Source organism: Malania oleifera, chromosome 8, assembly GCF_029873635.1.
Source record: "Malania oleifera isolate guangnan ecotype guangnan chromosome 8, ASM2987363v1, whole genome shotgun sequence".
NCBI lineage: Eukaryota > Viridiplantae > Streptophyta > Magnoliopsida > Santalales > Ximeniaceae > Malania > Malania oleifera.
The window spans coordinates 96865309-96879530 of NC_080424.1; the positions used below are offsets into that span (position 1 = coordinate 96865309).

At 36.6% G+C, this 14222-nt stretch overlaps 1 protein-coding gene across 2 annotated transcripts; it reads left to right on the forward strand.

Moving 5' to 3' along the window:
• The first annotated feature begins 12616 nt into the window (after window positions 1–12616).
• LOC131163039 (uncharacterized) lies at window positions 12617–13884 on the forward strand. 2 transcript variants are annotated; one of them, XM_058119739.1, is made up of 4 exons: window positions 12617–12962; window positions 13042–13160; window positions 13268–13410; window positions 13528–13884. In XM_058119739.1, the coding sequence occupies exons 1-4, from the start codon at window positions 12911–12913 to the stop codon at window positions 13658–13660; spliced, it is 447 nt and encodes a 148-aa protein (XP_057975722.1). In that variant the 5' UTR covers window positions 12617–12910; the 3' UTR covers window positions 13661–13884. The 2 variants fall into 2 exon arrangements, with proteins under 2 accessions (XP_057975722.1, XP_057975723.1); XM_058119740.1 differs by having other exon boundaries at window positions 12617–12959.
• The last annotated feature ends 338 nt before the right edge of the window (window positions 13885–14222 follow it).

Here is a 14222-nt window from a genome sequence, read left to right on the forward strand (position 1 = left end):
ATCAATATTTTTTTTTAGTTTGTTAAATATCAAAAGAAGTGTCTTTTACCCAATTTGAAATCTTCCCTGTTGGGCTCTCCATGGCCCTTGAGGAGAATCAGAATTTTGGAGATGTATTAACAAGGTTGGGTGTGACCCAGTCTTTTGGTGGGGCATAAGCATTTGGGCCCAATAACAAAGGCACGCCGGCCCAAAAATATAATAAAATGGCCCATTTATTAATGGGTTGTTAGATAATAAAAACTAACTTATTTATTGGGCCGACAAATAGTACTGCCGCAAGGCCCAGACCTCAATTTAAGGAAACCTCAAGGCTCAGTGTAACAATCGGTATCAAACTCCAATAAAATATTGTTAGCTTTGTCCCATAGAGTTTTATACTTTTTAAAAAATAAAAATAAAAATCACTTCAATAACTTGTATAGGTGAGATTTATCTATATTTACAATTTTTATAAATAGAACACACATTCTCCATTAGATAAGTCTTTTTTTCTTTAGTCTTTTTAAAGGTCCACTAGATTAAAGGCTAAATAAGGGAAGATAGTGGAAAGACATCAGCACGTAAGAAGGAGTATCGGGAGTTCAATTCTAGGTAGATACACTCACGGAACCAGCGGTACCTGTAGATGGTGAGAATTTACTCTGTAAGTCAGCGGGGACCGTGAATTTTGAGAGTTCACTCTGTGAGCCAGCGGGAACCGTCGATGGTAAGAGTTTTCTGTAAGCCATCGGAGACCGTAGATGGTAACGGAGATGTGTCCCGGGGGTCAAGTTGACCGAACGTCCAATTGATGCATGGAAGTCGTGTCCGCATGCCGGACTTTATCTGATCAGTGAAACCTAGGGGGAGGACGCTGATTCGTAGGTTTGGTACCGCACCAGAGGGCCCGAAGGGCTTTTTGGTGGTTTGAGTTCCTATGTAATCAAAAAAAAAAAAAAGGAAGATAGTCAATTTTCAATCCTAAATTTCATTCCATCCTTTCCATAAAGTAGTGTTTGTGAGTATGAATTTCATATCTTAGATTTGAATTCAAGTGGATCTGAACAAATTACAATATAATTTTATATTATATTTTATGTAAATCTAATATAACTCCAAATCTAAGATCTCTCCAAATATAGGGTAAGTCTTTTTCTAAAACCTCTAACATGGAATCTTTTATAGTTTCATTAATTCGTTTGCACTTTAATCTCTTAACATATGGTGAACTCTTGATGGTTTAAAAATTATGAATCGGTCTTTTTTGAAAAATCCCTTAATTAGTGTTAAATTTTCTTTAATTGAATTAGAGATTGTCCTACTCCTAATCCAATAGAAGGTCTATTCAAAAGGTTTGTTAAACTTTTCTATCCTAAAAATAATGTAAATACCACACTACTCCATGACATACTTCGCCTTATCTCCCAAATATCATATTACTTTCTTAGACATGAATTCTTAGTTACCAAACGGCTAAAAGAATTTACCATCCATCTTTAAAACCAATTCCAATTGTATCTAGAATTGGATTCACTGATTTAAAATTACATTTAATATTAAATACTTGAATATTTATTTTTATGAAAAGTCTCTTTTCATACTTTTAACTATATAAGAATGTTTCAAAGAACTCCAAAAAAGAAGTCTCACATACATGAAAAAGGATGATGAAACATATCAAAATTTTTTACAATAAAATTTCTTATTACTATATTGCTAATAAAAAGTTTTTTTTTTTTTTTTCAAAGGTTGGTAGTAATCATAATTTTTTACAAGGTATTGTTAACATTATTTCAATAGCCCCTACAGAATTTTTGAAAAGATGTTAGACGGAATAAAGTCCATGCCTAAAGTCTAAACTTCAAGATGAATACAAATTAGGGGTGAGCATAATTTGAATTTAGCCGAATTAACTGACCGAATTCGGTTAGTTAGGTTCGGTTCGGTTCCAAAATTGGATAATTTAGGGTTTTCGATTTTCAGTTCGGGTATAGAGAATCTTTAATTTGGTTAACCGAATTACCTATATTACTAATTAATTAATAATTAAATATAAATTAGTAATATTAATATATGATATATGTTGAATGTTTAATGTTTTTTACTTTTTAGTTAGGCCAGCCCTAAAACCCCCTAGGCAGTATTGCTCTTCCTGTCCCAAATCTCTTTTCCCTCTTGAGTCTTGGCCTCTTCCCTTCCTAGTTCCTTCTTTGAGTGATCAATGATCGACACTCGACAAATCGAGATCATTGAGTCTTCAACTGAATTGACTCTTCACTCTTCCTGCTTGGCCTCTTCCCTTCCCTCTACGAGTGATCGTGTCTTCGGCTCTTGCTTGCTTGGCGACGACGAGACTTCGTAGCTCACAAACTCTCAATACTCTGGTCCTTCCATCCTTCAGGTTTCTGATTTTGAGATTTTAATCATTTTATGGAATATTTCAATGTTGTTTTCCACTTTCAAATCCTTTGTTTGAAAACACAACTGAGTTTGGATTCGGATTCCAAGTGAGATCCTTTTAGGGTTCAAATTCACGAAACTAAATCTAACCTCGGGACTGGATTTTATCTAGGTTTTGCCCTAAGCCTTAATATAATCACATTTTGGTAAATCAAAAAAAAAATTTGCAATCATATTTAATTTTCCTAATTAATTTTAAATTTATTCGGTCAAATTCGATTTACCGAATTACCTGAAAATTTGGTTCAGTCGGTTTCGATTTGGTTATAGCAACTAATTTGATTGGTTCGATAGGGATTAGTGTTAACCAAAAAATTTGGTTAATTCGATTAATTAATCGAATTTGGTCAAATCAACGGTTTGCACACCCCTAATAAAAACAATGAACTCAAAACTTAGACATAAACTCCATCATATTTCAGAAACATCTTTTCAAAAATCTAATGTAATGGGCATTGAAATAATATTAGGGACAGAAATCATGGATACCAACATATTCACCAACTTATAAACAACATAAGTTAAAATGTGGCCTAGCTTACATGACAGCAGCTTGGCTTCATCTCATTTAGAAGCTAAGCTTGGGGGAGTTTTTTCTTGGATTATCTTTTAAAAAATATATATATAATATAATACCCCTTTCTGGGAGATATTTCCCAGAATGACTCTGACGTAATCTCGCTACTCTACGTAGCGAGATTTAAACAAATCTCGCTACTCCAAGTAGCGAGATTCGCCACGTGTTGACATTAAGTAAATCTCGCTACTCCAAGTAACGAGATTTTCTGTATACCTAATTAAATTGTTTTCTGAATTATTTGAGTGAAGAATTAATTATTAATTTAAATTTTCACTTATATTTATAGTTTGTAATTTGGTTAAATCTCGCTACTCGGAGTAGCGAGATTTTTTGTGCACCAAGTTTTCATTATTAAAAAAATTGTTTTCTAAATTATTTGAGTGAAGAATCAATTATTAATTAAAATTTTCACTTATAATTTACTGTTTGTAATTTAGTTAAAAATGTTTTTTTATAAAAAAAAATTAATATAACAGTCATACACTATAAATATACACTAATTATATTTAATTAAAAAGGGAAATCTTTATATATTTTATTGAGTAGGAAATATTTAAATATTAACATGTTCCATTTGTTGCCGCTATCTCTAGCACAAAGAGATTTTAATTTCCACATTTCTGGCATTTCGTATTTTGTGTTTGTTCCTTTATTATCCTCTCTCTCTCTCTCTCTCTCTCTCTCTCTCTCTCTCTCTCTCTCTCTCTGTTCCACTATTTTTTCTTTATAAATTCTAAAGTCATTTTTATTTTGCTGATATGGGTGTTTCAATTTTTTTTGTTAAGGGTTAATCGTTTTTTTTTTTTTTAAATTACTAAGAAAATTGGAATGATGAAGAGTAGAGAATAAAATGTTGATCATGAGGATAACTAAAAGATTGGGATATGCCTCCATTAATTTTGATTGTTAAAGGATTGGGATCATGGCTGCCTCCATTATTTTGTTTCTCCATGTGTCAACTAATATATTACTCATTAGTCATTACTATAATTAATTTTATTCCTTGGGAGCTGTCAGGTTGTGGGATGACCGTCTATATGGCTTATAGGATGAACAACTTGCTTGGCTAACCAGGTAAGGAAACTGCCTACATAGCATATAGGATGAACAACTTGCCTAACCAAGTAAAGACTCTGACTTCTAAAGAAGATGAGACATGCGAGGATGATAAATTGAAGCAAACTTCAAAGAAAAAAGTGTACAATGGTAGCAATAAGAACAATACTGTTGTTATGGAAAAAAGGACATCTTGGGTTTCTAAAGGTTAACATGGATGGATTGTCAATAGGGAGGAAAGTGGATCTAAATGCTCCTTCTATATATGCTACTTTAGCCCAAGCACAGGAGGACATGTTCGATAATCCAACCACAGACATCACTTCCATTCGTGAGTGTAATCTTTCTTTCTTATATTTTTTATTAGTAATGTATAATTTACTTATTTTCTATAAATTCGATTTTAAATGTTTTGATGTGAAACTATTGTTAAATCATTGTTGCACCTCAATCTAACGACTAACTTTTAGAACCAAGTGGTTTAAGATGACATAAACATTTTGATAATCAAGGTCAAATTAGTAGGACTAGGACAGTAATGAGTTGCATAGATAATTCATTTCTAGTTTTAAAATGTAATTATGATTGTGTAACTAGGTTCGAGTGGAGAGAGTGAGCAATCAAGAAAGGCCACCAAGCTTTTAAATGGATCATCCCAATTTGTGCTCACTTATGAAGATAAGGAGGGGGACTTGATGGTCGTACGAGATGTTCCTTGGGAGTATGCACCTTTCATTTCGTTTTAAATGATTATACTAGTGCAATATATTTATACTTATGTATATATGTTTTTGTGAATAGTCTTTGTGTGTATATATGCACATATTTATGACTGATGTTTGTATATGCACTACTAAGCCCTAAATGACATCCCATCAAATGACAAGACTAGCCTTGTGAAAGAGTAGTTGGTCTATTTCGAGTAACATTTTAAGGTGTAGGAGTAGTAGCTCCACTACTAGTAACGTAATATTAAACATTTTGGACCATGCTTTTAAGGCCTGTTTCATTCAAGTTCCTAGGTACTTTGGACAGGCAGAGGCCTATGCCTTTGAAAAAGACAATATTGTCTTTAGAAATTTAGATGGTAAACATATGTTTCTTGGTTTGTGTATAGGATGTTTCTCAACATAGTGAAGAGGCTTAGAATCATGAAGACATCGGAAGCTAATGGACTTGGTACCTAAGATTAATTATGAAGACATCGAAGTTGTGAAAGGCCTAGATGATACGAAATTATATGTTAACTAATTTACTTAACACAATTATAAAAATCAAGAAAATGTCAAACAAATAGAGCAAAACACTTTAATACCTATAAACAAAAATAAAGAATATATTTACAATTGTACTAATTACTCTGCAATTATGTTTATGACTCATGGAATGGAACTGCAGTAAAAGTTAATGGAACCAGTATGTTCACAATATTACATTCACAAGTTTCGTATACATTCAACCTATCAAAATACTATACAAATTTCGGCAGAGTCCTGTTTACAAATTGAGCATATCCATCCACGTACTTGTACAAAGAAAACATTCTTCAAATACAATTGATACCAGTATGTTCACAACGTTACATTCATAAGTTTCGTATACAGTCAACCTATCAAAATACTATACTAATTTCGGTAGAGTCCTGTTTACAAATTGAGCATATCCATCCACGCACCTATGCAAAGAAAATATTCTTCAAATACAATTGATACCAGTATGTTCACAACGTTACATTCACAAGTTTCGTATACATTCAACTTATCAAAATACTATACTAATTTCGGCAGAGTTCTATTTACAAATTGAGCATATCCATCCACGCACCTGCACAAAGAAAATATTCTTCAAATACAATTGATACCAGTATGTTCACAATGTTACATTCACAAGTTTCGTATACATTAAATCTATCAAAATACTATAATAATTTCGGCAGAGCCCTGTTTACAAATTGAGCATATCAATCCACACACATGAACAAAGAAAACATTCTTCAAATACAATTGATACCAGTATGTTCACAACGTTACATTCACAAGTTTCGTATACATTCAACCTATCAAAATACTATACTAATTTCGGTAGAGTCCTGTTTACAAATTGAGCATATCCATCCACGCACCTGTGCAAAGAAAATATTCTTCAAATGAACCAATTAACATGCTTGGCACTTTACATAGGGGTCCTCTATAGATTCAAAATTAAGAACAAATACATTATGTAGAAATATATTCTAAACAAATACATGATGTACAAATGAAGTAATGAATAAATACATTATGTACAAATGAAAGAATGAAAAATTACATGCTGTAGAAGTGAAATAATACGACGATCATCACCTACTTGGTGCCGCAGGGAGTTCGTCTCCGGTGTCAGGGTGGCTGCCGTCTGCGTTTGCCCTCACCTGGCTGCTCGTCCACGTATGGTGTCCGGTTACGTCGATGTGCTGCATGTCCGTCGTCTCCGCCCATAGGTACTGGATAATCTATCAAGGTGAAGCGGATGGGGAGCTATGTCATATATAGTCTCTGGACGAGTCCGAGGTGGCAACCCGGGTGTGTCCACCTCCTCCGCATTGAGAGGGTCGTCTAGTAGGTATGACATCGATGGGGTTGCAGCAGAGTTAGATCGATAATCCGCCGATCTATTGGAGGGTCCCGCAATATCAGCGGCTGTTGATGGGGCATATGGTGCGGACGACTCGAATACGTACTCCTCATGTACAACGGGCAGCGAGAAGGCCGGAATCAACGGACGACTGGAGGTAGCTGCTCGACCACCTCGTACTGGAGTTGCTCGACCACCTTGTGGTGCGGGGGCTCGGCGTGGGGTAGGGATCCGTCGCCCGTCCTAGTAGACAATGTCCAAACCAGCTCTCGCTAAATCGCTCATAGCGGGGTCTGATGATAGTACGTCGACTTGGTGTAATATGTCAGCCTGCAGCATACGAAAATAGTGGTTACGACATTGAACTGTTAATGTAAACGGTAACAAATTAAGTATGCGTTTGAGTGTTTATATGAGGCTCATGTAGACTGCCGCGGTCCCATCTACGAAGCGACGTGTGATCGACCTGTACCACGTGTAATACGGATCCTTCGGACCCATCGGGCCGTCCGCCTCCACTCCCTATACGATGTAGTCCCGCCTATGTCCCCACATACTCACGTACATCGCGTGCTCGACAGCCCAATTCGTGTTCCCCCGACTGCGACCATCAATCTCGTGCAGGTCCTCCCCACGTACATCGACCCTTGAAGTAGAGAAGCGGCTTGGGATGCCCTGTAGAAAGCCAAACTGACACATCACTTGGTATGGGAGATGCCACTTGATAATATGAAAACATATGAGTGGCACTCGGGAAACCCAGAGGTCAGACCCAACTCATAGTCAGTCGGTAGGTCAGCTAAAATGTCATCCATGTAGGGCGCCCATACAACATATGGTAAATGTAAGAGGTGGGTAGGGATATTTGCAAAGTATGCAAAATACGGTCAATACACATGACCGAGACTACCTCATGCTCCCAGTGCATGTCCAGCTCAAATCTGTACCAGGGCAACGTATGTTGCGCAACATTAGGCGCCAACAACTGATCCCTCCACCTGTACAAAATAAAACTTAAGTGAAAAAGGTGTAACGACTAGTACGTACTATGACTCAATATTCATAGCACTCATACAAAGAATGGATTGTAAGTGGAGTTACTAACCTTCACGCGAGTGGAGCTGGGTCAATCGGGCGTCCGTCCTGGTCCCTATAAATAAGACTCCGGAGACCGCGACGCGTAGGAGCTAACGACGTGAATCTCTCCCACACCCAAACCTGCAATAAGCAGAGTGCTTCTCCGATCTGTGAGTGCTCGGAAGTGCTTCAATATGGCTCAACATATTGGCTTGCATTTAGCCGTGTCTCGGCATAGGCGACGAGAAGGTGAGAGCAGAGATAGTGTAAAGATTGCCACTTCCCGTAGGAGCATTCGCGGCTCTGAATGCTTAAAGTTTGGACATTGTTTCCTTTACGGGGTCCCAACTGCGCGGCCGTGATGCTAAAAGTTACCCTAGATTAGTTGAACGTCGTGACTTGATGTCTAGTCTCCTTCAACTTCCTTCTTTCCATCGCTAGCAATATATGCAGAGTCAACGTATTTCTTCTAAATATTGCGTTACGAACAGCCTCCCGTCGGCTATTGAAATAATGTGCAACACGATAAAATGTTAGTTGCAAAAAGGCCGTTATGGGAAGGCTACGAGCACCTTTTAGGATGGCGTTGAAAAATTCGACTAGGTTAGTGGTCATGTTCCCATACCTCTTTCCACCGTCGTGGCACTGAGTCCACATATGAGGAGGGATCTGATCGAAGAACGACTTGGCTGGCTCACCACCCTTATTGAATATCCTCTCCATCCACTTGTCAAATTTTCTCACCTGATGCTCCCTTCTTGCTCGCTCTGCCATTCGCTTCAGATTGACACTCCGCACTTTCGTATTAAAGTTGCTCACCACATGTTGAAGGCAGAATCGGTGGTGCGCACGTGGTGGTTGCCAATCAGGATTGCGTTGCACTGCAGCGATAATCCCTAGATGCCGATCTAATATAAGGCAAATGTCGTCTCTGTCGATAATGGAACCTAGACAACACAGAAACTAATTCCATGTGTCGAGGCTTTCTTCTTGCAAAATAGCGAATGCAAGGGAAAATATTTGCCTATTTGCATTCGGGCATGTCGCAATAAGGAGTTTGCCTTGGTACTTAGCGTACAAGTGTGTCCCGTCCACACATATAATAGGAGGGCAGTGACGAAAATCCTGAATAGATGCTGCGAATGACCAAAATACAGATACGAAGGTTGCGCTTTTCTCGCTACCTGGAACAGAAGTCGACCTCCACCTGACTATAGTCCCAGGATTGTACGCGCACATCGCTTCCATCCACTTCGGTAACGTTTCATAGGATTTCTCCCAATCACCGAATACGTGGGCAATTGCCTTTTGTTTGCCCAACCAAACCTTCTTATAAGAGTTTGAATACCCGAATCAACGATTTATGAACTCCTTCAATGTAGCGATCGACATCGATGCATCTCCCTTTATCATATTCATTATCTCCCCAGCAATGAGGGACGACGTGATTTGGTTATGGTCCTGCGACATAACTTCATTCAGACATGTGTGCGGACCACCATATTGGGTGATTTCAAAGAAACAGTGTAATGGCAAGCAATCTCCACGCGCAATCGTGGTCCTTACACCTAGCAACCTATAAATCAAGGGTAGATCGCACGATGTGGAAGTCGTGGTGGGTGCGAGCGTGATATATTCGCACTGCGGCGATCAGTTGATCCTTCGATCCGAAGAGCATCCCCTTACTCAACTCAGAGGACTCATCCCAACGAGTCACGCGTATAGGAAGCTCATCCACCGCAGTTAAATCTGCAGCATCTAGGTCAATATGACCGTACATCGAAAGCTCGCCAATGAATTGGACATCAAATGTTGTGTCATCCATGTCACGGTGGGGTAAGTTCACATCATCGGGAACATCATTTAACCCTTCACCCATTTCTTGCTCGTGCATGTCTTCATCTTCATCTTCATCTTCATCATTTAACCCTTCACATCATCGAGGTGATGTGTTTGTTCGGTGTCTTCACCGACTTCATCCAATTGCTCCGCAGGCGTGTCTGGATGCCTAACCGCGATTACACCCATTTGAGGAATGGTCTCGACATACAATTGCATCGTTAAATATGTCTCACCGACGCAGTGTGCGTCCAATACAATGTGCAGCCCATAATCATTAGATATGGGAATAGCCTCGTAGAAGGCTGTTTTATTTAACCCTCGCAAAGGGTATCTTGTGGTCACTCGCAATGCATATTGATCTGGATCAATATGCAAATATTTATATATCTTCGTATATAATTTATTTAATTTACACTTAGGGCCAATTCGAATAAGTAGAACTGGCGGACTGCTATACCTAACACCATCTAATCCGGTTATGATGTCCCCCATATATATAATAATACCGTTACCGGAGCATTGCTTGAGCTTCCTACCATTTAGATCGACGATCAGGAAATAAAAAAAACATACGCAAAACAAAATTGTATATATAAGTGATATGTGTTACTTATAGCTTAACGAAATAAATACTTTAGGTTTATTCCACCTTTCAAACTGATTGTAACAATACTCAAATGATTAATTACCTATTCACTTTTATCAATATTATTAAAATATCCAAATGAATTTAACAATAAATGACAAGGAACATATAAACAGAACAAGTCATTCACATGTTTTTGCGTGTTTGTATTCTCTTAGTTTGACACGTGCTTTCGTTTGTATAGCCTTTCTAAAATAAGTTCACCACTTGTTGATTAGCTTTCATGCTTCATAAGACTTTGATATGAGCTTTGTTAAGAATAATAACACCTAAAATAAGATCAATTTTATGTAGATGTCTTTTAAAAGAGGCAACCTAGTAAATCTTCCGACTTAACATCTTGAAATTGCGTTAAGAGATCTTCCAACCTATTATGAACTATGAGATAAATCCCTTTCTTTTAGCTATTAACGAGTACACAATTGCACTTCCTTTAAACATTTTGGACAAAGTTAAAATGTCATTGCCCTCTTTCATTGGTATTTGAAAACTGTTACCTCCTTGGTAAAAGTAAAATTTTCACTCTATGTATTTTTAAGGTGCAAGTATTCCCATGACTATCATGAATTACATGCCTATAAGTTTTATTAATTTAATACTATTCAAATGGTTTAATTTATTGGAATATCGATTTTGTCATATTCTATTTCATGATAGAATAATAGAAACTTTTACAATATTACTTGTTCTATAATTACAATATTTTATTTTTCAAAATATATACATTTGTATACTATTCCGCAGCCTAGTTAATACAATCTAAGTGAATTATTATGTGCAAGGTATTTTTGCAATTTTAAATATTTCGCTTTTGAATACAAGGCACAAAAAGTATTATTATTGTTATTATTATTATTATTATTAGAAAAAAGTCTATCTACATCCATTTTGATTAAGACTTTTATTGAATCGGTTAGAATTTGCAGATCAATTTTTTTTTTTAAATTAAGTCAAAAATGAACTTAACAAAAATAGTCAATATTAAATCAAAATTAAAAACTATGCAATTATACATGTAATAAAATAATTATAATAAAAAAAAGTAACAATTGTTGAAGGGGCCAAACTTATTGTTGCCCAAAGAAAAGTCTAGGTGATGGACAACTTCGTCAATATATTTTCAACTCTTTTAAGTAGTATGTATATATATGTATGTATTTTAGTATGTTAATATATGTATTATATGTATAGGTACGCATATTAGCATATATATATATATATATATTTCTATTATTATTATTATTATTATTATTATTATTATTATGCATTTATATGTATTTATGTAAATGTTTATATATATGCATATATATATTATATGTAAACAGTGTATAAGTGTCTGTTATATATATATATACACATTGTCATCCTACATTTTCATAGTACAAATATATATGTAATATATATGATAATATTATTATTTTAATGTTTCTTGATGATAATATTATTTTTTTTATTTTTCTTGATTCATATTATGTTATAAGAGAGCATCAAAATCCAATGATTAATGAAAACATGCATTAAAAAAAAATTGTTACTATATCAATATAAATACATACAAAAAAATTTCAGCACTCTAAATAAAAAAAATTTCATGTTTTGGGTAGTATCATAAAAAAAAAAATTCAAATACAAAAATACAAATACTAACCTTAAAGAAAAGTGCTTCCGAACAAAACTTTCAGTACTCTAAACTCAATCAACTCCGATTATCAAACAAGTTTTCGATCAAACAAAATTAATTTCAAAATTTACGAACCATAAACATTGAGAATGTGTCTTACCCCATTTGCTCCTTTATATACGCACGCCTGAACCCCACTTGTCGCAACGGTCACTTGTACAAACATCCGACCTGTCCTTCAATGGTAACCTGCAGCTCTGCTCCTTCTCGTCTTTCTGCAAACAGGTACCACTCTCTGTTCGCGCATGAAAGGAGGAAGAACGACTGAGTTGAGGCTGAAGCAAATCTCGCTACTCCAAGTAGCGAGATTTGCCACGCGTCAATAGCCGGGTGAATAGGCATTTAAGATCCAAAACAAATCTCGCTACTCCAAGTAGCGAGATTTGCCACGCATCGATAGTCGGGTGGATAGGCATTTAAGATCCGAAACAAATCTCGCAACTACAAGTAGCGAGATTACGTCATAGTTATTATGAGAATTATTTCTTAGAAAGGAGTATTATTTAATATATATATATATATATATATATATATATATATATATATATTTTTTAAAAAGTCAATACCGGAAAAAACTCAAGCTTGGGGAGGATGGACCAAGACACCTGGGGGTGGGCTGGACATGCGTCGCTTAAAAATTAAAAGGTTTGTGGATAAGAATCCCAGAGTTAATGTCTCTATCACGCTTTGCTCTAGTCTATTCCCTACCCCTACTCTGCATTTGGATCTCTATATATAAATCTACTTTAAGTGTGTATATATAAATAGAGACTACTGCTGGAATATTCATTACCCAAACACAGCCAGCCCACAGATTTGTGCATAGTGTTTGGGAGATAAGAACGGGAATTGGCGAAGGCCCACCGCCATTATCGCCAAGATCTCCAACGACAATAGTATCTTCCCTGCACATTCACAGAGGCTTTACTCGGTTCATCTTCTGACTTTCTGTGTGCTCAGGGTCTTGGTAGAGCAAATGGGTTCGCTAATGGCCGGATGGGATTCCCCAGTCCGCGATCCTAAGCGTGGTAATCTCGTTAATCGATCTCGTAGTTTGTTTTTATTTTTCTCGGCTGTTTTAATTAGAGGGTGGGTTTAAAATTTCAGTGACGTACCAGAGGAACTCGTCCCTCACCAGAGGAGAGATTGACGCTTACTGGAAATCGAAGAAGAAAACAGAGGAAGAACACCTCAGAGCCATCTCTGCTTCATCCGACTGCAGCCCGGTAAGTACATAATTTCCATACCAGAAATTAACTACCAATTTGTGGAACTTCGATCTTCTTTGGAATTAGAAAGATTGGACGTGATCTGTGTGAATTGGGTGTGGCAGGAAAGCACACCAGACAAGTATTTTGAAAGAATCCTTCAAAGATCAAGCTCCCTGCCTTCATCCAATTACACGAAGAAGGACATCTTTATGGAGATGGACGAAACTGGAACAAGTTTGGAGAGACTCGTAAAGAAAAATGGCTGGTATTTACATGATTGTTGAACACTTGAACGCTGATATCTGTACTTTCAATTCAATGGGCTTGATCCCTTTCCTTCTTTTTTTATTTTTTTCTTCTTTCTGGTCTCTTGATCATGCAGGTGGACGAAGAGCAGTTTGGCATTTCTGAACGAACCTCCGGTGATTGCATCAGCAGAAGGCACTTCCCACAAGTATGCTTCGCAGTTCCATGTTGCCGGAAAATCAGAATCTTTTTCTGGGATTAGTGCTTAATTCACAGCCGATGTGTTTTCAGAACTGCTGGAGACTCTTGTCCTCGTAATCCTGTAACAAATCTGTGTAAATTTGAGAGTTTTTATTTTATTTTATTTTTTCGGTCGGGGTTGGGTTGTGCTTTAATGGACATGTAAAGTTTGGATCATGTAGATTGATCATCCCAGAATGAATGCGTGTGCTTGATCATCAAAAGTGGTTAAGTGGTCTTTTTATGTTCGAAATTTGATTTGTTTGATTCTTAGACGCCTAGATCATGACTCTCATCAAGAATTAATTAACGTGCTAGATCATAAGTGAAGATCAAGACGAGAAGCTGGTGTTTGACAATGATCAGATGGCTTCTGTTGAGGAGTCAGGGTGTGGGGAGTGAAAGAGATATTGGTTCTAAATTCAAATTCATACTAAATCATTTTTGGATGATTATGTACTGGCTACAGTAGATGTGTTGAATCCACTTGGAGTTCAGCAAGAAGGTAAAGTTTTGATATGCAACAACAATGACACCTGTTAATAACCTTTTTCATGTCTAGTACATCAGAGAAAAGAATGATGAGACCTT